The 25,344-nt window shown below is 42.1% G+C and overlaps 1 protein-coding gene across 1 annotated transcript; it reads right to left on the reverse strand.

The window, feature by feature from the left end:
- Positions 1 to 3,133: 3,133 nt before the first annotated feature.
- pld1b (phospholipase D1b) lies at positions 3,134 to 24,386 on the reverse strand. Its single transcript, XM_084746907.1, has 25 exons — positions 24,245 to 24,386; positions 24,004 to 24,167; positions 23,288 to 23,430; positions 22,612 to 22,723; positions 22,437 to 22,502; positions 22,234 to 22,292; positions 21,292 to 21,384; positions 20,770 to 20,922; positions 20,407 to 20,556; positions 19,753 to 19,836; positions 18,246 to 18,327; positions 17,537 to 17,647; positions 17,269 to 17,451; positions 16,648 to 16,867; positions 13,556 to 13,684; positions 13,331 to 13,449; positions 13,099 to 13,212; positions 11,976 to 12,086; positions 10,277 to 10,365; positions 9,061 to 9,174; positions 8,536 to 8,585; positions 6,931 to 7,065; positions 5,944 to 6,097; positions 5,069 to 5,186; positions 3,134 to 4,612 (listed from the first exon to the last, which is right to left on the reverse strand). The coding sequence occupies exons 1-25, from the start codon at positions 24,381 to 24,383 to the stop codon at positions 4,388 to 4,390; spliced, it is 3,117 nt and encodes a 1,038-aa protein (XP_084603033.1). The 5' UTR covers positions 24,384 to 24,386; the 3' UTR covers positions 3,134 to 4,387.
- Between the last annotated feature and the right edge of the window lie 958 nt (positions 24,387 to 25,344).

Consider the following 25,344-nt stretch of genomic DNA (forward strand, 5'->3'; position numbering starts at 1 on the left):
TGACACAAGACTGACAAACACATTTTGTGAGAAAAAAACGATGGTTAAGTCATGAAGTCATGAAGACCAGATCCTTTTTAATGACTTATTAATACATAGTTTATTTATTCCATCATTTCACAATTAAGCGACACATGACGTGGTACTGCAGATCACTTTAAGGGGTTGCCACAAAAAAACAACAGTCTGTGCAAATAGTGCATTTTCATAGAGACACAGTGATTAAAGCCAGAAAGAGAAAAAGCACAGGGCATTGTTTCTCAACCTCTGCAGCCCAGGTATGAGGAAGAGGAGGCCACTGTTGAAGGTTTCAAGGCCTGGAATGAATCCATGTGCACAGTATATCTGTGTTCCCACTAGAAACAATTATTTTTTAACTTAAATCCAGTTATTTTGGATGCACTGACAATATTTTCAAAGCATTTTCATTCAAATTAATATCACTGCTGATGATGTTATATCTCTGTGGGAAGAAAGGTTTTTAAATGTTTCGTTGCCGTCACATGGCTTTATTTTGGGGGCGGCTGCATGAATCTGAATCCATCACAAAGATAAAAAAAAAAAAAACATGCACTGGAGCAGGAGGTAGAAACATGGGGAGGTAGAGAGGAAGATTAAAAAGAAGAGCACATTTAAGGTCCCATTTTCCATCAATAACAACATTAGAGAAGTTTCAGGTGTATCTGGCAGACACACAGCTTGTAGACAGGCACACTGTTTAGCATCAGTAATAATGTCCGTGGCTTTAAAGGCTTTAACCATTCAGCTTGCAGGGTTCATGCTTTTACCTGTAATGTTTAATGGCAACGAGCTGCTGTCATGCTGGAGTTTCATCTCATGTTTTTTTTCTCTTTAAATTAGTAAAACTTTACAGCACAGAACAGCATCATGCAGATCACTTACACACCAACGAGGAAGACACTGAGGAGTAATGATGCTGCGTTCCAGAAATATCAGGAAATTGGAAATTCCAAGACAACTGTGATGTGAAGGCCACACAGTACTGTTTCTAACTTTTTAAATAAACATTAAACTTGAATTAGATCTTTCCTTACAGCTGTTTACAGCAGAAACAAACTGTAAATACAAAACTGACATATTATGATCTTTCATGTTGATGCTGTGAATTTGTTAACAAACAGCTGCTTATTTCCACACCCAGCGGTTACGAAGCAAATTAGGAGTTGTGTTTCCAGCCAATCTGTTAGATAATCTCTTTTTTTAAAACAATAAACTAAATGACCATGCATATTATGAAAGATGTTGCTTGAAATGATGAACCTACAGAGCGTTATCACCAGCTCTGCAGTTATCTTATGCACTACGGAGCTTTTTTTTTTAGCCATCCTTTAGCTCTTTTTTACAGCACTTTTACTGTTTCAGTCAGTCTTTTCAGAATAAAAGCCCACTGTGCACAACCTGCTCAGCTCCAAATGCCAAACAGGCACAGATAGTGACTGGCTTTTGAAGAAAATGGAGCGTTTATTAGCTAAAGAGTCAGATATTTCCCTAAGGAGATGGTGGAGACCAAAAATGGAGCTAGAACACCATTCCAAAACACTGGAAGCGATGATTGTTTGAGACCATCAGATTTGATATCCACCAGGGTTCACTTGAGTTGTGATGCTAAAGATGCTAATGTTGCTTAAGAATTTCCACATTCTGACATTAAATGAAACACAGCATTATAATGAGCTCATCATGCATGAATCTGTGGGTTATGTAGTTCACAAAAAAACACAATAGCGCTTTATTTAAGTTCATAACTTCCTTGCAGTTTCCTGGAAAGGATAATTACTTGTTCACACTTAATTTTCACCCCTCCTAAGTCTCGCCCATTTTTGCTCTTTGCTCCAATAACAGTTGAGCAAGCTTAGTACCTGGTGGAACCTCAGCCAGATTTGTTCTTTCTTGTTTACTGTACCTGAGTTTTGCTAACATTAGCTTACAGACCATGATATTTTCCTAACGCTAATCAAGTGTTTTTGTCCCTAAGCCTACACAGATCTTAACCACAGCTTTGATGCATTACAAAACATCATTACTTTGTACAAATTGTACAATAAAGCTATGAATCTGATGTAGATTAGCTAGGTGCATAGCTATGGTTTTGCTACCATTAGTTAGCAGATGTGGTCGTATCTAGACAGGAACACCAGACCCACGAAAGACAACCCAAACCATTTCAACCAGTGGTTCCCCACTAGACATGACCATCAGATGTAACTAGTTAGCTAACAGTTGGTGCAGATAAGCTAGCTAGTTAGCTATAGTTTGGCTAATATTAGCTATCAGATGTGGCTGTATTTAGAGGGGAACACCAGACTTGCTACAGTTCTTGTGAGAGTGATCATTTTAGCCCAAACCATGAACTTTCCCCGACACTAACCAAGTGTTTTCTATTCCTAAACCCACCCAGATTTTAACCATAGCGTTGTCACATTAAAAAACATAAATACAAAAAAACAAATCTTCCAGGCATTTCCCACATCAAGGGTTCCCTTCTAGACAGGACCATGTAACAAGCTAGCTAACGAGTGATGTAGATTAGCTATGTTTTTGTGAGCATTTGAACCACGTTGAATATCTTTGTTTTCTTTTCAAAACAGACTCTAGCACACAGGATATCGATGTACAGGAAACATTAAAGGAGAAAGTTGATGAGGTATCAAGCTTGCTCAACTGTTATTGGAGCACGGAGCAAAAAGGGGCGGGACTTATGAAGGGTCAATAAAGTTTGTTTCCAGAAAACTTCAAAGAAATGATTAAAAAGCGCTCCCAAAGGAACTACAAAGACCAGGTCACTTAAGGCTTAATGTAGAATCCACAGTATGAGGAATGTAAATGAATGTACTGTATGTTCTGTATTAACACCAGGCTACAGTCTGTCACCTTTGGCACTTGTGATTTCCCGTTTTGACATAAATATTAAAAGCAGGACTTCAGAGACATGAGACACAAGTTTTAGAAAAACAGCTGGAGACGTCTCACAGCTCCGCCTGGCTCTTCATTTCGTCCTCCACGCCGCTGTCTTCTTCATCAAAGTGTCTGTTAGTGTCTTCTTTCTCCACACAGAGCAGTCGGAGCTGCGTTTGCCGGCCCTGGACGTTGCATAGTGTTGTCAGAGAATGAAGGAGCGGAGATTATAGAGTAATAGCTCAGTGGTGAGGGGGCGCGACAGGCCTCACAGTTGATCACTTCCATTTTCTTTTCTTTTCTTTGTCGTGTAAACATGAGGCCCGGGTTGTCAGGCACTGTAAGAGTTCAACGCTCTGTCTGCTGGTCGACTGATCTCCATGTTTGTATGCATGTGTGTGTGTGTGTGTGTGTGTGTTTGCATGTGTTTAAATCAACAGTGTACAACAGTATGTGTGCACATCAGTTCTGGAAGTCTCTTCCAATCATACTGTGTCTGCATGTGTTTGTGTGTTATTTAAGCAAGTGGAACGTCATTCATGTGCATTCACTAGCACTGCTGGTACAGAGACTTTGTTCACAACCACAGCTGACGCCATTTTGGAAGTCCTTTTGGCTGCTAATGCTGCTACTTCAGGCAGTGAATATGACATTTTAAGGCCTGGTTTCAGTCTTAAAGGAAACTATGGTGGGGTTTGTTTTTGATTCTCAAACTAGTGGTCCTATTGGGGTGCAATCTTGGTATGTGGCGACATCGCTAAAAATAGATCCACATGTAAAAAACAAGCAAACAAAGCAGTCAGATGATCAGACAGGTTGGAAATGCACCTCTTATATATGTTTCTGTGTGAGTCTATGCATTGTGTTCTTGAGAAAATCCTGCATAGTTTGCCTTAAAGCAAAACGCTCCTTTTAGTGCTCTGGAGCCTGCTATGGTAAAGCTAATGTTAGCTGCTACGCTATAAAAAGTACTAGCAATAGTAATTTAAGGAACCAGGCTTCTCCCAGTGAACATGGTCAGACTGAGATCGAGAGTACTAAGGGTGTTTATGGAGTTTCCTAATGGAAAGATAGTTTTACATGTTGTTAAAGTAATGAGCTAACTGCTAACAGCTACCAAACAGCCCTGCAGCACATGTTCAATAGGCCAGTAAGAGTCAGCAGACCAGGGATTGGGAACCACTGTAGGTGAGAAAACAGTTTGCATGGGAGGCTCTATTCAGAGCAAAGAAGACACCATGATATGTGACTGAACCCACAAGACAGATGATTGGATATTGTTGCTGTGTTTTTGTAGCTATAAAAATACTTTGATAAAGACTAAAACTGCAGCAGATTTTTCAAGCCTTGATATTAAAGACACTAAGCAGCTGTTTCCTTCCAAAATGGCCCCAGCGTGGCCTCTATCAACCTGTAAACCTTCCATATGCTGTGTGTGAACACATGAATGCACCGCAGAGTCCCCTCTGTCTCAGGTCCACACCTCCATGGGCACCATGGCCTCCCTGGAGCCGATGGGAGGCAGCAGGTTCTGCTCGCACAGGAACTGCAGAGGAAACTGGACCAGGAAGCCACGGATCTTCTTCAGCTCCTCCTGAGCCCGGGCCAGGTCCTCCTTGTCCAGGCCCGGCTTGGCCAGGTAGCCCTCCAGCTCCAGGATGTTGCGGACGTCGCTGGACGGCAGACAACGGAAAACCTGAAGAAGAGAAAACAGGCGAGTTTAATTTCTGTACCGGCTTAGTTTCCATTTATGACACTTTTATCCATGAACATACCCTCAGTCTATATCTATATATTTCTCAGTGACTAACAGATAATTTAAAACATTAGCAGTCCTCAATTCAAGTACTGTATACTTTCACTACAGGCCAGGTCAGCATCAACTACTTTCATTATTGATTTTATACATTAGGAATGCATGGGGAAGCACAAACAAAATGAGATGCCTCATTACCTCTGCATATTTAAAGTTGCATCTACCTTAATCAATCACTGAATTAAGATTATTGCCCAGTTAAACCTAAGTTTACCCATGTTTCCTATTGTTTTTATAGTGATAAAGCTGATAAAAGTCTGATGTAACACAGGAATAAATCCTGAAATGCAGCCCTGCAACAGTTTAGGAGTGTGCGAGATGTACTGTCAGACTCACCTTCTGGTAGATGGTGGCGTTGCGAGCGGAGGTGGCCATCCAGACCTCCTTGTAGAACTGGTCACTGATGGGATCTAACACGTCGATGGAGGGATCTGTGTGAGCGCCCAGAATGGTCCTGAGAGAGAAAACACCGAGCAGGAGGAGGATGAGAGGCATGAAGAAACACTAAAGGCACCAGAAAAAAGGGAAGTTATGCTAAAAGCTGCAGGAAATCCCAAGCTGCAATGTTTGGCAACAAGACAGCATGATGAAATTTACTGAAAGAATAAAGAAGTTTATCTTGTGACCCACTGGATCGACCTTTATATACAGTAAACATCTGCCGCTGGAATCTCTTTCACATTGAAACAATAACAAAAGACATATTTTGATGATGTCTTGAAGTGCTGCGGGATCATGGGATTTGTTGTTTTCATTGCTGAACAATCACCACAGCTGATGAGAATCTATCTGACATGACTCAGGCAGAAATCACAGTCATGGAAGAAGTAATATTAAAGTTTTATTAACATTACGTTCAGTCACATTGGCCGACTTCCTTCCTCACTCTCTGATGTAACCAATATTTCCCTCATTTTCCCGTAAGTCATAGCAATTAGCAGTTAGCAAGAAACACACGGTTGCCTTAAATAAATGACAGATTTCTTTGGGTTTTAACATTGTTGGAAATATTTGGTATAACATAAGTACACAACTCAACAAAAATACATACCTTGCATCTAGTGTTTTAGACATTTTAATGCAGAAATATTGCATTTTAGTTTTGTGAGTTGTTGAGTCAGAAGAAACTTCGTGAAATGCTGTTTATAACAAATTAGTTAAAAAAGATGCACTAGATAGAAAATAAAGCAGGATTGAGGATGTTTCAGTACTTGAAGCACTCGAGGCGGAGCTGCAGGGCGTATTTTCCAGCCTGGTACTCCTGCCCGTCCATCACCGACGTCACCAACTCCGAGTCCTCAACGATCACCGCCACCTCGCTGTCCCTCTTTCCCAGCATGCTCCGGTCGTTGATGTTGGCAGAACCTGCAGAGACACAAAGGAACGAGACGAGTCAGAGCACAGAGTCGACCAGCAGAGGGCGCCACAACACCTGATTACAGTCTGAAGGTTGACTGAACACACAGATTTGCAGAGGAGTACTGAGGGAAAAAAACACTGACAAAAAAAACCATTTTAAGAGATCTGTTAAATATTTAAAATCCTGGGTCCCGGACAAAAAACTGAAACACATTCAAAATGCAGTTTAATGTTATTGTAAAACCTCTGATTTTTAAGGTAAAAAAACGTTTAGAAGTGTTGATTACAGTTAGAAGACATAATTTGGGGTCTTTCTTTTTTAGACTGCACTTTTCATTGTGTCTGTCAGGTAATACACTGACTGTGGGTAAGTACCTCATACAAACTCACTTAAAAAACTCTGAACTGTCCCTTTAACCAGCAGTGAACCATCTGACATCTGGTGGCTGCTTTTATCTGCAGGACTTCACCATCCTGTTAAAACACACTGTATATTTTTAGGACGTGCAGCTGCAGAAGAAACTGATTCCAAACCTCACCACAGACCCACGCTGAGTTTAGTTTATAACATTTTCAGGTTTTTTAAATATTTCTCGTCTCCTGTACCCCCTCTAACATAAAGCACGCCTCCATCTCTCTGTGCAGCTCCTGTTTCTCTCTCCTCTATTATACATGTTCAGTCTCGTGTCAGGGGAATATTTCATTACATCTGTCATCTTTTTAATCCTGTAATGGAGAAATTCAAGCTGCCGCATTAACAATCAGCTAAACGTCTGGTGTGATCAGAGTGTCTGACACGCTGGGGAGTCAGTGAAGGGGGCGCGAAAAGCGTGTTTCACCGATTATGACGGTGTTGTCGTCGGCGATGAGCATCTTGCTGTGGACGTAGATGAGCTCCGTGACCAGCTTCCCCTCGAGCTCGGCGTGAGTCCTCAGACCAGCGATGGAGATGTAGTTCATCCACTGGTCTCCCACTGGGAACAAGAAGCAACCAGTCAGAGGCACAGCTTTCTGTTAGAAGGTGTTTTCCAAAGTTTTCAGTTCATTAAATCATATTCAGGACATAACAAATGACAGTTAGAGCTCATTATCATCATTAAAACATTTTTTTGTATTTTATTTGTAGTTTTTCAGGTTTTCCCTCGGATGCTGTGTAGATGGAGCAGTCTGACCCTCGAACACATTTACAAACTTAGAGAGACCAGTTTTCTGGTATCAGGGTCAGCTGTCAATGAGGACTGGAATTATAGGTTTCAGTCATTTTTTTAATTTTTAATAAGAAATCAGACTCTGGAGTCTCTGCATGCTCTTATTCACAGCGTACTAAAAAAAGAACCTGAAGGTAGAAATTCAAATCATCGACGTTTTAACTCGGCACTGATATAAACTCAATGTGACGTGACAAATGAAAAACCAGCAGCAAGATTAAAGACACGACTCCTCTAAAAATACACTAAACCAGAATGCAGATGTGCAGTGTTTTGTTCTATTATGTGTGTGTGTGTGTGTGTGTGTGTGTGTGTGTGTGTGTGTGTGTGTGTGTGTGTGTGTGTGTGCGGTTTTGTGTTTTTGCGGTTGGGGCAGAATCAGGGTTTGGTTTGATTCTGCTGAACTTTAACTACAGACTAAATTAAATGTTTCTTAAACGATTTCAATATTAGAGATTCGACATACGGTTCATATACCAACCAGCCTGCTCTCCAGTTGTACATATGGAGCCTTTATTTATCCAGCAGGGTGCCTTTACTGACCACAAACACTTTAAATGAGTCCCTGTGTTAATGTTCAGGTGCACTTTCTGACTCCACCAATCAGAATAAGTAGAAAAGTGGTCAATTTTTGATCAGATAAGTCAGATTTTTTATTTAACTTCTGCACTTGCTAAATAATAAATTGAAAAATAATCGTGTGCGTGTGTCTTTAGGGTCTGCTATTACTTCACTTTACTTTGCTACTTTACTTGTCGTGCAGATCTCAGTCCAGATTTTAATCAATTTGCTCTAAAAACATTTTCTACGATGACAGTAACCGAACACAGCAGTGGTTGGAGGATCAGATATAGAGCAGTCGTAGTGGCGCTGTAGTAACAAACTATAGAGTATATTTTTACATCACTGGAGCAGGATGAGAAGGTAAACCAAAAACATGGTTTTCAGTTGCTTCTAAACAGATAACTGTAAGTTAATACTAAACTTAAATACTTGTCTTATGATAGTTTTACTTTAGTGAGTGTGTCTGCAGTCTGCAGTCTTAAATAAAGACCCGGTGCTCTGATCAGCTGAGATAAATAAAAGACTATTTAAGGTATAATTGTTTAACTTACAAGAACTTCAGCTATGTTAATGCTCTACTGTTCACATAACCAGTGCTACTGTCCCTGTTGTCCCGCCCACAGAAACTCACAGTCCAACAGGGTGGACACGAGGTTAAAGCTGTCGACTTACTCTCTCTCCTGAGCTGAGAGATGATGGAGTGGTCTCCTCTGTTCATGGTCCTGCAGGAGGGACAGAGGGACGGGGGGACAGAGGACAGAGGGACAGAGGACAGAGGGACAGAGGACAGGGGGACAGAGGACAGAGGGACAGAGGTGAATGAGCAGCAGGTCCTCATTCCTCACAGTACGGGTCTTTGTGTGTCACTGTGTTTGCACGAGGAGGGCTGAATGTTTACTCAGGAATGCAGGAGACACAATGACTGTCAGCCTCAAAAGGAATGGCATGCACACACACACACACACATACACACACGTACACACACGTACACACACGTACACACACGTACACACACGTACAGTCTGTGTGTAGGTTTACAGCCCTGTTGTTAAAGAGTTAAGGTGTGGCAGTAATCTCTCATTGACTCCTTCCGGGATTCAATCCTCATCAAATAAACTCAAACAGCAGATGGGTTTGTGGCAGATTTCTCATTACATGGACACACACGCACGCACGCACGCACGCACGCACACACACCTGTAGTTGAAGTGCATGACGGCCTGGATGGCGCTGCCTCCTCCGGTGTTGATGTCTCCTTCGAATCCCGGCAGCAGAGGCGTCACTATGTACACTCTGTACTTTTTACCCTCCCTGAAATATTTTAAATCACACAGAGAGACGACGTTATTATTAATATGATGACGTAAGTAAACATTTCTCTGACGTCTGCAGTATGACTGTCCTGATTTACCAATATTTATTTATGATCAGGGCGCAACCAAGGATTATTTTCATCGTTGATAAATTTGTTGATCAGTCGAGTTGTTTGGTCAATAAAATGTCAGAAAATGGTGTTTTCATTACAGACTGTTGTCCTTTAAGAGGCTGGAATCTGAATTTTGACATTTCAACAGATTAATCAGTTGTCAAAATAGTTGGGTGTTGATTCAATACTTGGCGACTGATCGATCAATCACAGCTGCTCTAATTGACAAGAACTGTGATATTTAAAAATAAATAAATATTGACATCATGTTAATAACACACATATGGAAATAATTCAAAATCCAAAATAAAAAAAAATGAGAGAAAATGGGTAATTTCTGACAAAAATGAAGTTAGTGCCTTTTCCCTCTGCAGGGCTGTTTGGTCTACAAACACTCCCCACAGTGAAGTTTGTTTCAGCACTAAATGTTTGATATCAGATTACAACTTGAGAAACAAGAGAAATTTAAACATTTAAACAGCAGCTCTGCACTGTTTATACACCGAGGCTTTTAGGAGAACTCAGGTCAGCTTTGTGTGTTTGTGTTTCCTTGAGTTCTGTGCAGGATGTGTGTGTCCTGTGATAAGCTCTTATATCCATGACAACAAAACAACACAAAGAGTCTGAACCTTCACCAGGAAAATATTCAAATAAATCCTCACAAACACGACTTTGATATCAAGTCGGTCTATTAGTCATCTGGAGGTACATGTACACACAGCAACAGGATCACATCCGTCAACACACACTCTCTGTCTGTGTGTGTGTTTCTGGGAACAAGATAAGACTGAGTGCACACACACACACACACACACACACACACAAAGATGATGTGCGTGTGTGTTTGATTATGATGTATGTTTTTCTTGTAAATCATTTCAAGGTATAAATGTAAATACACACAGCAGCTAAAAGTTTACACAGTGTGTTACTTTAATATTTGGTATACTGTGTGTGTGTGTGTGTGTGTGTGTGTGTGTGTGTTACCTATATGCTCTGATGATCCGCTCTGCAATCGCGTCTCCAATCTTGTTGAACACGTGTCTGTTGTCTGCACAGCTGATGAAGAACTGATTCTGAAATAAAAAACAAACAAACAGACGTCTTTAATAAACAACAGCTTTCATTAAACGCTCTTCTTTCCTCCTGGTTTGACCTGAACAACATCTCACAATCACTTATCGCCCTGCTGTTCGTGTGTATTATTAATTTCAGTAGTTTCTGTTGTTGTGACGTTTATGCACAAATTTAATTTGCAGTTACTTCACCTCCATTAAAGGGACAGTTCAGCCCAAAATCAAAAATGCATCTCTGTTTATCCATCTAGATAGTTTTGGTGTGAGCTGCAGAGTTTTGCAGATATCAGACATAAAGACATCTGCCTTCTCTACAATATAATGAGACTAAATGTCACTCGGCTTGTGTTGCTCAAAGTGCCAAAAACATACATTTTAAAAACTCAGCAGCAACGTGCCTTTCCAGAAATCATGACCTAGTTACTCGAGATGATCCACAGACTTTGTTGTGAGCAGTTTCATGTAGAAGCTACTTTATTTCTACTAGAAAAACTCTGGAACTCACAACAAAACTACCTACATGGATAAAAAGCGCAGTTTGGTGATATCCTGGTGGTCGTCACCGAGGACATCAGCGAGGACCAAACGAACCTCAGAGACCCCATCAGCGCCAAAGACTGTTCGGCAGCATGTCTCAGGCCGTCAGTGTTTCTATCATTCATCAAATCGCTCTGAAATCGCTCGCCATTTGCTGCTGTAGTTGAGGAGAGGCCATCAACTGGAGTTCCCCTTTAGATGAGAAGATTGATTGATGTGTGTTTCAATTAGAAATGATAATCAGCAGATGATTAGCGTGGCTGAGCATACAGACTGGAAACAGCCAGCGCCTCTACAAACTCACTAATTAACAAAGTCTTTGTCAAGCACATGCACTGTGCAAAAAGTGCATTAGTCCATTAGAAACACAGTTTTCTACATATACATGTGGCCAAAAACTCAAGCAGTCGGGATGCTTTAATCCTCTACTCCTCTAACTGCACAAAGCCAACAGTAAGTTTCCTGCGTGTAAATGACTGTCACTTTGCAGAAAGAACTCAAAAAGTTGGCTTGCATTTCAAAAGAGTGACAAAATGACAAAAAAATATATCTGCAGGGGTTAGACAGCACTTCAGATGAACGTCTGCCTCTGTTACCACAATGGCTTCTAAGATCATAAGCTTCCTAAACAGGCAGAACTGGCCGCTAGGAAACTGGAAACTAGGAAACTGCACAGTCCCAGTCTCCCTGAACTACCCACCAGCTCTGAGTCTTCACACTGCTAAAAGCTCTTTCCTCAAAAGCTTGAGTGAAGATTGTCACAACATTAAATAGACAGACTTTCTGAATGTTCGTTGGTCTGTTAATCCACGGTTACAGTTTGGTTCACCATCCGACTTGTTGCTATGGTTACCTGCAGGTTAGCAAACCTTTTGCACTTGATTTAGCGGAGGTTAAACTGTTGGAGCAGAACTGTTTGAGGTTTTTCCTGGCGTACGATTGTAGCAGCCACCTTTCAGACAGAGGAAAGGGCATATTTTCCATTAGTGTGGAGGAACAGGATGGACCGAGTTGACCTGCTCTGCTGTTAGACGGAGCTTTCAGCCTCTGATGTGAGGTGCACAGACACGTACCTCTATGTAGATGAAGTGTTGGCTGTTCTCGATGGCGTGGACGTAGGCGTTGTGGATGGACTCCTCGTGGTATTTGATGCCAGCGGACCAATCAGAGGCTGAACGAAGGATCTGAGAGAAGACAGACAGGGGTCAGAGTTTGGGAAAATAATCCCAGTGAACATTTTTCTGCTGAAAAGATGTTTAAAAAACAACTATGATGATCAAACTTTCACATTTAGACCATATTTCATCTGGATTTAAGGATATTATTAACATGATATCAATATTTGATTTTTTTATAAATCATGGTTATCATCATTACAAGTATCCTGAGACACACGATGCACATAAGCACAACTTCTTAATTTTAATTAATGCACAGAATTTGTACAGTTATGATGTCCTGGAGGCTTCTTGTTGGCAGCCCATATAGTTCTGAATTTATGACATTTTATTTGTTAATGATTTAAAATATGTTTCTTTGCTTTTTGTGCTGTATTTCACAGCATAGCAGAAGACTGACAGAAAAGCAGGGAGAGAAAGGGAGGTGACATGCAGAGAAACCAGGGATTTATGACATTTATATGAAACATTAAATGCGTTGAAATTGTGTACTGGTGAAGACCAAATATCACCTACCAGTGAAATATGACTGAGGAGAAATACTTTCACACTAAACATTTTTTTAAACAAATGTGTGTTTTGTAGTGTGACGGTACGTCACACATCATTTCCACACACTTTTGTCTGCATTTTGTGGTTTTGTACCAAAAGGAAACAAGATGTACACAAGCAGGCATCGATCAAACTGCATCTTTGGAAAACTATAAAGGAAGTATTAAACTTGGCACGATTCAGAACTTTAATTTTTGGTTTTCTCAGCAAATTTTTACTTCGTCTAGCAGCGAGACACACCATTTCAAAATCAATCAAAAGAAGCTCCACTTTCTTTGAGCATTGCATTTTGAGCAAACAGACTCAGTCGAAGAGATTTATTATGTAAAATGACATGTTTGACTAAACTTTGTCGTCTAAGCAGTGTGAACAGATTGCATTATAAACCCATTCACTAAGTCAGACTGTGGGGGTCTACGAGAAAAGTAAATGATAAGAAAGTACAAGACATCATACTCGTACTGACCTGTACTTTGGCGGGGATGCAGTTGGGGACTTGGTATCGCTGCTCTCCGGCGGTGGTGTGAGACTTGGGCAGCAGACACGGGAACGACAGAGAACGGTACTTTGGCTTCACAAGCTGGCAGAGAAACAGAGAGAAGAAGAAAACAGATTAACCATCCATCTTTTTTTGAACAGTTTCAGCATCTTGTTCAGTGGCTCTCGTTAATCCCTCGCTCTGCAGCACGACCTCTGACCTTGGTGAAGTTCCACCGCTGGATGAAGTGTCTCGCCACATCTCGCGCCGCTTTCCCATGAACCACGGAGGCGATGTCGTGCCACGGCATCCTGGGAGTTGTGTGTCTGTCTATGAAATCTAAAAACAGCAGAAACAAGAATGTGATAAGGACAAGGAGATTAAATAAATTGTTCCCGATTAGTGCAACTTCTCTGGCAAACTGTCAGCTTGACTGCGTTCTCACCATCGAAGGGTTTGTCCAGCTGAATCCAGTCCTTGTGCACGAAGTTGCAGTAGTCTTTTCCGTGCCAGAACCGTGTGTTTCCAAACAACTCTCCAACTCCTGTATGTAGACTACGCACTGAGCCGCTTCCTAAAACACACACAAATATTCAGATATTCACTACAAACCTTCCAAAGAGTTTTTCCATTTTTAACCAGAGGAGTTTAGTCCTGGTTTTAGTTTTTGCAGCAGAGGCGTGACTTTCTGGTGGCCCAGGAATGATCACATGGAAGTCAGGATTTATGATGCTGTTTTACTCCAAACAGTTTAAGTGCGTGAACTGCAACTGTGAACTTTAATCAATATCAGATCCTACCTGACCCCGTTGGATTTAAACAATCAGTAAAGTTACAGCTGCTGTGTGTAAATATGTGTATTTTCGTCAATAGTAAGTCAAACCTAAGCTTGGTCTTAAAGTCTGTTGAGTTATGCCATGTCCTGGCCTTCAGCACCCTGATCGCCAGATGTTTAATTCTTCCTTACAATGCATCTTCTCTCTTGTTATCTGACGCTCGTAAATAAAGTGAGTGAATAAGTCTGGTGATTCTTTATTTTTCTTTTTCAACCAATCACACAAAAAGACCAAACACAACAATGAACCTACTTATTCCTCAGTGTCACAGAGCTCCATTGTTGTCAATCAATCAATCCCACACACACACACACACATACATACACACACACTGTCCTGCTGCAACAAATACTCACTGGAACACCACAGTTGGATTCATCCGCAGCTGGAAATAGTCCCAAACAAATGCACCAACAAATTCCTCTTGTTTGTTTGAGGAAAACACAGTGTAGTTTTGCTCTTATGGTCTTTGGATTTATATTTAACGTACCAGCATTGTGATGTGAAAGTGAACACCACAGGTTTAAGATGGAGGCTGTGAAGCATCTCCACTGTGCTTCTAATCTGTTTACAGTACAGCAGAGTACCACAGCGTTTTTGACAGTGATGCACTGGTGTTTGGAAAATGCTTTGACAGCACTTTTAGAGAAATGAAACAGCAGCTGGAGGGAGGACGGCACTACAGTCCAGATTTATAAAACACCTTCTATAAAGAGCAGAGAGGATACAGAGACATGCACACCAACCAAACACATCGTTTTTACTTACCTGAAATACACTGAAATAAACTGACTGTAGAGTGAAAAGTAAGAAAAGAACAGAAGTAATGTGGTGTTTTTTTGTTTACAGTGGTGGACTCATGTTCATGTCTGACACTTCCCATCTATCACACACGCGGGATAAACAGAGACGAGCCTGGTAAACAAACAGCAGCTCTCAACTGGCTAATAAAAACCTTCTGCATCTGTTCAACTGCAGACACGACACGTGTGCCTGCAGGACAGAAATAACAGAAAGTCTGTTTAAAATAAATGAAAAAGGAAAGTGATTACAGGCTGCAGTATCAGCCCTGTCTGATGTGTGTGCAGGACTTTCTAAAACAGGGAGAAAATAAAAGGACGGACCACATGTGGCAGTTTCTTTTACTGGTTTCTCTGTGATCAACTGAACTTTTCAAGTGGTGCATTCAGTGGGATTCTACAGCTCCAGTTCAAGTTATTTGAACTCTGCTTCCTATTTCTGTTGTTCATATTTTTCATCACGCTGACAGATCAGAATTTTCATGTCTCCTCTCTGTTTTTATCTGTGTACTTTTTTTATTTAATCACTTCTATAGTTTTCAGGAGAGGTGGAAGCAATTGAAGTCTCACACAAGTCCCAAGTTACTTTGGTGGGACTCAAGCAACTCAGGACAAGTCCTTGATGGAAGTCAAGTCGAGTCATTGCTCAGGTCAAGCAAGTAAAGTTAGCTAGTGCCCACATAGTTTAACTGGATATACAGTCCACTGATTGTCTTACAATATGTCTTCTCCATATGATGCATCAGTGATTCAAAGTCTAACACAGCTTACATGTGTAACAATGAGTCCTTCAGTCCAAATACTGAGTTGAAGCCACAATAGCAGGTCAGTCTGATTATCAGGCTCATGTTTTTTTAATGCAAAAGCAACAAAGTTCCTGTTCATGCCAAAAATGACATATTTCCTAAACTGACCTTTGAGAAATCAGAGGAATAAAGCTTCAGATTCACACACAGCAAACCAAAGGCTGTCCAGTCAAGATCAAAACCACAGCAAAGCACACTGGGAGGCGGGAGGCGAGCGGTCGGGTCGGGACCCGGCCTCGCCGCCGCCACCACCAACTCACCAGCCTGACACTGGCCAATAGGAGCGGTTGTCCTCAGCTCCACCAGCCTGCTGGGGATCAGACTGTGTTGGCTGGTGACGCTGTTGGACCATCCTAAACAGAGCGTCCACAAACACTGAGCCAGCAGCACAGATTGAGGTTATCGCTGCTGCTGCAGAAGCTACAGACAAACTCCAACGACAAATCATCCTCAAGGTTTTGTTCTTGTATTCTTCAGCCTGGACCCTATTTTCCAATGTGTTTGTGTCTAAGTGACCGACATCTGCAGCTGTCAACTGCAAAACAGGCTGCAGTGTAATCCCTATGAGCAACATGCACTCCCAGCTCCTCTGTTTTCAGCAGATATCCTGGCGTTTCCAGCTGGGAAAATAGTGGACACAGGGCCACAGACACAAAAACATGGGGGGAAAAATGACAGTCCAGGTTGAAAAATACCAAAGTTACACTTAAACTTCAGAGTTTTGGTGATACTGCATGCACAACAGCAAAAATTTGCTTCCATTAGCTACATGCAAGCTAGGGAGCTCCCCAACTCCTGTGATCACTACAGTTCAAATTCATATGAATTGAATTTGCCACCTAAACGCTGTCTTAACCAAACCCTATAGAGTCAGAGCTCCAACATGGCTGCCAGAGGGCGACCATCGTCATCAATAAACCACCTACTGCAAATTATTACCTGTTAGTGATGCAATGTGCAAAAAATAGTAATGATAAACATTTAAGTGCAAGGGGAAAAAAAGCAAAAGGTCTTATTTTACTTTACTTACTTTGGGCCATCACATGATCAACAAACATTTAATACAACGTTTTAATAAATAAATGAAGCGCTCACTCTCTTCGTCTTCCAGGTCGCTGTCGCTGTCAGCCTGGGCCAACCCGTGTTTCTGCAGGTGTTTCTTGATGCTGAACCTGTGCCTCTTCATCCTCCCCTGACCTTTCAGCTTGGGCTGGTCCATCGAGTCCGTCACGGTAAAGATTCCCTTCCCGTTGCTCTGGGAAACGGCGCCGCTCCCGTTGGCGGAGGCAGCCATGCTGGAGGAGGCAGCTTCAGCCTAAGGATGAGTTCAAACATTCAAACACAAACAATTACTTGAGTTTCTCAAGAAAATCGTTTCCATGTCCAAACATATTTAGGAAAACATTTTTTTTTTTACTGTTGTTTCCTCAAAATGTAAAGAAATCTGGTTGGATTTGATTTTTGAGACGTTACAAATGTTTTAAACCTTAAACATTTTCTTGACTGAAGTGAAATTAAAGAATTAAACAGAGAACTTAGAGAGAAACGGAGAAGCAGAGGGCAGGTGGACGGTGCAGGTGTCGTGTCCTCACCACATGTTGGACAACGATCAAGTGACACAAACAACGTCACTTCGGCTCTGTGTGTGTGTGTGTGTGTGTGTCTGTGTGTGTGTGTGTGTGTGTGTGTGTGAGAGAGAGAGAGAGAGAAAGAGACCTGCTCCAAATGTGAGAGTGTAACACTCCCAACGTCCGTGAGCCGGTGTTCCCTGTCGTCCCAGCGACCATACGCCAGGTCTATCCCACCGACGAAGGCCACCGATTGGTCGATGACGATGATTTTCTCGTGATGCGCCCACAGGTAGACGGCGGAGGAGACGTGGTCGGGGTGACGCATCACCTTTGGAGACAAATTCCAAACTTAAGACAAGAAAACACGCAGGTCCAGTCTGATAAACAGGTGGAAATCTAAATCACAGACTCACCTTGATGTTGGGGTGGAGGTGCAGCAGCGTTCTCTTGCTGTATCCTGAGTTGATGCCCAGAGCTAACTCCACCTCTTTATACAGCATCACAAAGATCCGCACTCCTTGTTGCTACGGAAACAATGACACAAACACAATGCTAAATAACTCCAGGTAGTTTTAACTTTGGGAAGAATCGTCTTATTTCACACCATCTGTCAGTGTTCCCTCCATCAGCCATAAAGATTGTCTGTCTTCTCTCCAGTATAATGGAACAAGATGGCACTCGGCTTGCGGTGCTCAAAACGCCAAAAAAGGATTTCGAAAAGTCAACAGCAATGTTTCTTTGCAAAAATCACGACCAGGTTGCTCATGATAATCCACAGACCTTGTGAGCAGTTTTATTTAGGGACTTCTTTCTTTTTAAACACCAAACACCAACAGTATCACCACGCTGACGGCAGCGTGCATCTACACATGGATGAGAGGCTCGGGCTTGTGACAGCGGGGGATGTTAACTTTAATGACGTCCTCTGAGGCTGAGCTGCGATGTTAGCGCCACTGAGCTAGCTAGCGCTTTGCAGGTGCTTATTAGCTTACAGATGGCTGTTTGGGAGGACTGCCTGCTAGCTTCGTAACACATAACATTTTTCCTCCCTTTGTCTATTACTATTTGTAATTTCAGCCAAAAAAAAAAAACATACTGCTGAAGAAACAGTTTGCTGCTCACCGCTTTGCGTTTCAGTATGCAGTCCAGACGCCATCGGTTCCCCTCGACAACCGGCCTCTTCAGAAAGATCTCTGGACTCAACCTGAGGAGAAACACACACCGTAACACATCACTTAAAGACACTGTTTTTTCCTCTTTTTCCTTTCCTACTTCTCCCTGTTGTTTTCAGCTCTGTTTATCTTTCTAATTTACATCCTTTCTTCATAAACTTATCTGAAGGCATAAAAGTCCCCAAAGTTAGAGACCAAACTTTCATCCAACACTAAAACTAAAACTCTCCTTTTCTTTTTTGAAGAGGAGAGGAGAGAAGGAGAGTTTGATGCCAATTCCTGAGTACAACTCTGATTGTGGGACTTTTAACTTTACAACTCTTTAACTAAAATTTTTTTCTGCTCCACAGTGGTGTGTGCGTGTGTGTGTGTGTGTGTGTGTGTGTGTGTTGCTTCTGTATATAAATGTATTTGACAGTCCTGCCCTGAAGGTAACTGTACAGCTACATGTGGAAAAGAAATGGTCAAACTGCAGAAATTCCTTTGCAATGTTGTTTTACTTTGATTAGCATCCAGCAGCCGCCAGTCAGTGAGGTGAGATCCACAGATAACATTACACTTAATGTTACTGCACTAAATTAGCCATAAAGGACATAATTTCCAAAAAAAAAGAAGGTGCTAATACTGCATACTGCGCTGTTGACCCGCCCTTAAACACCGTAGGGACGATTGTTATTGTTTTTCACTTGCCCAGGCATGCAAGCGGGTCAGAAATCTACTTGCCCAAAGTCAATATTTAGTTGCCCCTGTACAAATTGTTGTATTACCTGTTATTAAATAACAACAAAAACTAAATTTAAGTTTAATCCAGGGCTGAAACGTCTATAAAATGTCATAAAAAAGTGGCAGTGATGTCTTTAACTTTCTTGTTTTGTCATTCTAAAACAAAGACATATTCAGTTTATAATAGTAATAAACAAACGCCAGCAGGAAATCTACATTTTCTGCAATTTTGCATGAAAAATTACTTTAACAATTAATCAGTTATAAAGATAGTTTAATAGTTTAATTATTTTTTACACCTTGCCTGGTCGAGCAAGTGAGTTGCCAGATTTACTTGCCCAACATGGCATTTTGCCCCGTGCAAGCGGGAAATCCTTATTGTTGGGCCCTGCAAGAGTACAGTAGTTCCTCCAGTATTGCAGATACTGTAAATCACACACACACACAGACACACACACTTTGCATGTAGTATTGAAGTGAGTGCCTGTGTGTATTAGTGTAACAGTATTCTGAGCCGCAGACTGCAACTGATCTGTTTGACCAGAAAACCTCCCCAAGAGGTGACCGCCAAGTGCACTCACTGCACTCTGATACACACACACACACACACACACACACACACACACACACACACACACACACACACAGAAAATCTCCACCCTCTCCAGCCACTTCAGTATTACTCCGTTCAGTGTATATTTTAAAAACACACACATACATAAACACATGCTTACCACCAGTCTGTGATGAATATTTCCTCCTTGGCTTCTTCAAGAGCATCAGCCACGTCCTCCATGTATGTTTTCCCATTCACATACCTGTTAAACACACACACACACACACGAACACACACCTTTAGACAGCAAGAACTACCCAGACAAACAGTTTCCCCTCTCACTTTTCAATCTGTCTATCTTCTGTTCTTTCATTATGCTTTTTATAATGGACCACTCAGCTCTGTACACACACACACACACACACACACACACACACACACACACACATATACACTCACGCAGTCTGTCTCACAGACAGTATAGTGTTGCCCAGCAGGGAGACAGGTGATGAGCAGGTGAGGCTCACTTTCCCTGTCTTTGTGTCGGGTTACTCCAGCGAGACACACACACACTCGCACACAGATACACACACTAACCAGCAAACACACTCTCTGCAAGCTGGACGAGGCCTCGTCTAGACTGTTTTACCGACATCTGGCCCCGGCGCTCGGCCCTAATTTGCACCAATTTGATGGCTGTTGTTTCCCTCCTTGGCACACACATTATCAACGGGTCACTTCACCCCACAAAAGTTCAGAAAACTGATATCAGCCAAAACTTTGAAGGCGGATAAAACATCGGTGGATAGTGCCGGTTGGTTGCCATGGTTACCATTTGGTGGGGATGTTCTCCTCCTGTCTGGCGAAGGATCCGAAGCGGTGGTCGGTGAGGAAGGCCGAGCCATGCTTCTTGACGAAGCCTTCGATGGCCTGACCCCACCAGCGGGCGTGTCTGTAGCTGCTGCACTTCAGCACCAATGACCTGCACACACACACACACACACACACACACACACACACACACACCTTTTAACTCTTATTGTTGCAACAGTGCAAAGCTAACATGACTTTGGTAAATCCAAACTAACTCTGAAGTCACAATAACACAAATAAACCAACAGTGGGGGTTAGAAGGGAAAGCCTAAAGCCTACACACTGGTCCTTTACTCATATGAAGTATGCATGTGTCACACACCTGGACAGACTGTCGATGCGGACGCCGTGTCTGGTCTCCGTGTCTTTGGAGTCCATCTTGATGCTGAACTCCTTGTCGACCAGCATCACGAACGAGATGGCCCCCGAGTCCGGCTTCATGTAGAGCAGGAACGAGTCCTTCACCACCAGCCAGCTGCGCACAAACACAACAACGACAGAAAATGTAATGTTTGAACATTAAAGAGCACAGCACGGGCTGTAACCAAAACTACTGCATGATGATCTAAACCAGTTATTAGGAAAAGGACGAGTTTAAATCCACAGTTGAACCTGGAAGTTTCTGTGCAACATCAAATGAAAAACTACATCCAGTTTGAGTACAAAATGTGCTAAATTCTTCTTGGTCAATATTGCAACACTGAGAAACGTATTGCTTTAACTGACTGGACATCCACATGAAAAGTGCAGAATCTTCTCTTTTAGCTAAAAGTTAACACAACCAGTGGGAATCATGGCCATAATTTGAATGTCAGTGTGTGTCTGTCCGTCGGTGTTCACTGACCGTTTGGACCAGCGGTAGCACATTTTGCTGCGACCACAGCAGTTAATTCCGGGGATTCGATGGCCGCCGGATCGCTTCGACACCATCCCTTCTCTGAAAGACAAGAAAGATGCTGTTCCTACCAAAACATACTGCTCATCTGCGCCTATCATGATGAAGACACCGGATATTAGAGCACTTTTTTTTTTTCTGGTTTGGTGAACTAAAATTTGATTCAGATTTGTTTACGTAGTATTGGTTGCAAGAATTCCACATTATTGGATATCAAGGAAGTGAAAGAAATGCTTTCTTCATGTAAATAATTTTGTAAAAGAATCAATGTTAAAGGGATAGTTCAGATTTTATTTATTTATATTTTCACTGCTGAACCTTGCTGTTAGACCTCCTTTTCCAAAGGGAACCCAAAGTTAAATAAGTCAGATATGATTCTCTCTCAAGCCACCAGACTCCACTGACAAAATCAGTGATTTTACCTCGTTACCTCATTTCACCGCTGCCTCGATCTGTTAGCTTGTTTGTGTTATTTTGTGACTTTGGTGTTTTAAAGGGTTAGTTTGACATCAGTGAAGTCACAAACAACACAAACTAACAAACCAATTGAGGCAGCAGTAGTCCATCATCTCCTGTGTTCTGTGAGGTAAAATTACTGATTTTGTCAGTGGAGTTCGGTGGCTTTGGAGTGAATTGTGGCTTAGAAAACAGCAGCTTCCTGTCAGAGAAGGCTGTCCAACTGCCGCTGACCCTGTCCACAGCAGCAGCAGTAGCGCTTAGCTTCCTGCACTGGTACTCCTCCTGCTTCTCCAAACTGGGGGCATGTCGACCACCACTTACTGTAGGTAACACACTGACCAAGTACCACATACAACCCCACTTCAAAACACCTGAACTATCCCTTTAAAATATCACAGCTCAGTGATATTTTTGCAGGTGAGTTGTTCTTACAAGCCTTTTGGTCCCAGATCGTGGATGAAGGACAGCTGGCTAACATCAATGAACTCCATCTGAAAGAGAGAAACAAGTGTTTCTATGTAAAACAAAATCTTTAAACCACATGTTGCTACAAATTCAAATCTTCCAGATCTATTCTGTCATCTCCAGGTTTTAAAGGTTTTCCAAAATGTGTGAAAACCCTCCCGACTCCTTACCGTTGCATGGTAGTTCCTGTACATCGGCATCTTGAGCAGCTTGTTCAAGTAATCTTCCAGTTGTTTCTGAAACAAACACACATCAGAAGAATATCAGCCAGTCGGGAACACTTAATTTAAAAATAAAATGAGGAGAGATGGAGGTGAACGACGGCTCCTCTGGTGAAAGACGAACCCTGCGACTGGAAACTTGCTCCTCTCTGCCCAGCTCGTCTCCTCCGCTTCTGGGGAGGTTCGGCATCTGCCTCTCCTCGCTCCTCGCCGCCGTCTGCCTCTTCACTGTGTGACTGCGCAGAGAAATGACAAGAACAGCTTAGAAATCATCAGTTCAAATCCCAGGACCAGCGAGGAAAATTAACTGCGACACTAGAACAAAATATTTGTTTCTAATGTAGTTTAAGTAACCTTCTGGAAGGTTTAGGCATGTTTAAGATGCTTCAGACAAAAAGCCCTTTTCCACCAAATTAGCTCTGGTTCTTAAACAGGTTCTGTTCAAGATTGTTGGAACGTTGGTGCTATATAGCAGACCAGCCCGTGTTTCCACATGTGCAAAGTGGAACCATTGCTAATGAGGACGTCTTCAATAGAGGGTGTTGCAGAATGGTTCCCAAGGAAAACCTGTCGAGGTTCAGAACCAATTGTTTGAGGGGTGGAAATGTGCTATCTGGTTCAAAAATAGATGTGAGAACCCGAACGGGGCCAGTTCCATGTTGGTGGAAAAGACCAAAAGCTGAGAACTTTAGTTGGTCCAACCACCTGAAACAGTTTTGGTCTCCACCTCTTCACATCACCTACATCAAAGTTTCTGAGGCTCAAACTAAACCCAAACCCAGAGTGAGAAACGTGTTTACCTGCGTGACGGCAGCGGCAGCCTCATGAAGGCCTTGTAGGTCCTCAGCTCTCTGTGGAGATCCATGAAGTGTTTCTCCTTCCTCTTCACCAGCCAGGTAAACTCACCGTGTTTCAACTCGATCTTAAACACCGCCGGCATCGACTGAAGAGAGAGAGAGACGAGGTTACAAACTGACATTCAATGCTTTACATTTTCAAAAGTTTCCTCATTAATAATAAACATTTCGTTGTTAAATTATTTTCATTATAAAACTAACAAAGTAAGATTCATAATGGCTTTTTGTGCTTGTTGCTACTGACTTGGCAACTTTAGCCTCTTGTGAGTTTTAGCAGCTTTTGGCAGCTGTGATTGTGATTCCTGGAACCGGACCCAGTTTCAGGCAATAAAATATACAAACAATTGAAGTTTGGACAAACTTCACCCTGTCCAAACAAGCGAAGTAGAAATCTGGTTTCTTGCCATTTCAATCCCATTACACAGCACAACATCTTGCTGGTCAATATATATTATATTACTTATAATATGAAATGAGAAACCAGTCCAGAGTTTTAATGGATTCCAGCCCAGTATTTTAAAACCAGTTTGACATTAGTGAGGATTTAAACACGTCACTGATTTCTGAGCCACCAGACGGCACTAAGAAAAGGTCAACATTTCGTCTGAGGCAAACTGTACAGAGTGAAATGTCAGACAGGTGTGTGTGTCTGCGCGCACCTTGTTGACGCTCCTCTGCGTGGTGTGGTTGAAGCGGTCCTGAGCGGAGGTGAAGCGCTCCACCTCCAGGATCTTGGCGGTGATCGGCAAGGACAGGAAGACTTTGGCCGTGGGTTCCTTGAAGCCCACAGTGTGGTAGACCGCCGTGAAGGACAAACGCTCCGCTGCAGAAAAACGAACACATCAGATAACAGACACATGCTGATGGTGGACGAACACCACGCAGACGACGTGCACACACCTGGGGCGTTGGAGTCGGCCGTGTCGTACTCTCCATCTTCCAGGTCCAGCTCGCGGGTGTCCAGCTTCTCCATGATGCCGGTCATATCGCTGGCGACCAGCTGCAGGGTGCTGGAGGTCGGCTCGGACTGCCGCAGCATGGTTAGCACTCAGTCTGGAGCCCGGGGCTCACCTGGAGGGGCAGGTAAGGAAGGGAAGACAGTGTTAAAACTGAAAATAAGAGTCAAACTGCAGTCCTATTTCCCTGTGTTTATCCAGGCCCAAGTGGTGCCACAGGACAAACAAAGAAGGTCCTGGAAAATCCTCCGGCTTTCCAGGCCAGCGGCTTTTTACCCAGAAAGCTGAGGTGTGAAGTAGAGCAGACTCACTCCAGGTTTACAATTAAAAAGAAAGAATGAGAAAAATGAAGGAAAATGTTCAGCTATTTCACAACAAAACACAAAGCACAAAAGCTCAACAAAAATATTAATAATAATAACGAAAATTCATCTATGTGTCACAGAAACTCTTTTGAATTTGAGGTCCAGTACTTTTCTGAGCAGGCAACTGACAAATAAGGTCTATTATTATTATTTTTTATTATTTAGGGCTGCACAATTAATTGCAATATGGCCAAATGCAATATCCAAATCACAGAATCCAACAAATATCATCATGGTTTCAAGTTTTTTTTTCAGTAAAAACGAAAATTGTAATACAAAAATGATCATTTCCACTTGCACATCGTAATTTCAGACAAAATAATCACAATATGACTGTTTTAGCATAATGTGCCATAACACAGCAGTGATGTGGAAAATATTTAAGTATTAATGAGGCAAGTTGCGGAGATTTACATCAGCCGATATCGATGATTACTGATCATGTAGACTGTGACATGTTGAGCTGCAACTGATGATTGTTTTCACTGATCATTTTCCCGAGTCATCAATTCATAGTTGTTTGTTTTCAGATGTCAGAAAATGGTGAAAAATGAATCCTGTCACGATATTTTCAACTGAAAAATATGTCCAAACATGAAAAAACGCCTGTGAACTCCACAGGTTTTCTTATGACTAAAGTTCTCAGTTATTTTCTGTTCACTACTGCTGTTATCTCAAT

This window comes from Lutjanus erythropterus, chromosome 21, assembly GCF_056507025.1.
Source record: "Lutjanus erythropterus isolate fLutEry1 chromosome 21, fLutEry1.hap2, whole genome shotgun sequence".
NCBI lineage: Eukaryota > Metazoa > Chordata > Actinopteri > Lutjaniformes > Lutjanidae > Lutjanus > Lutjanus erythropterus.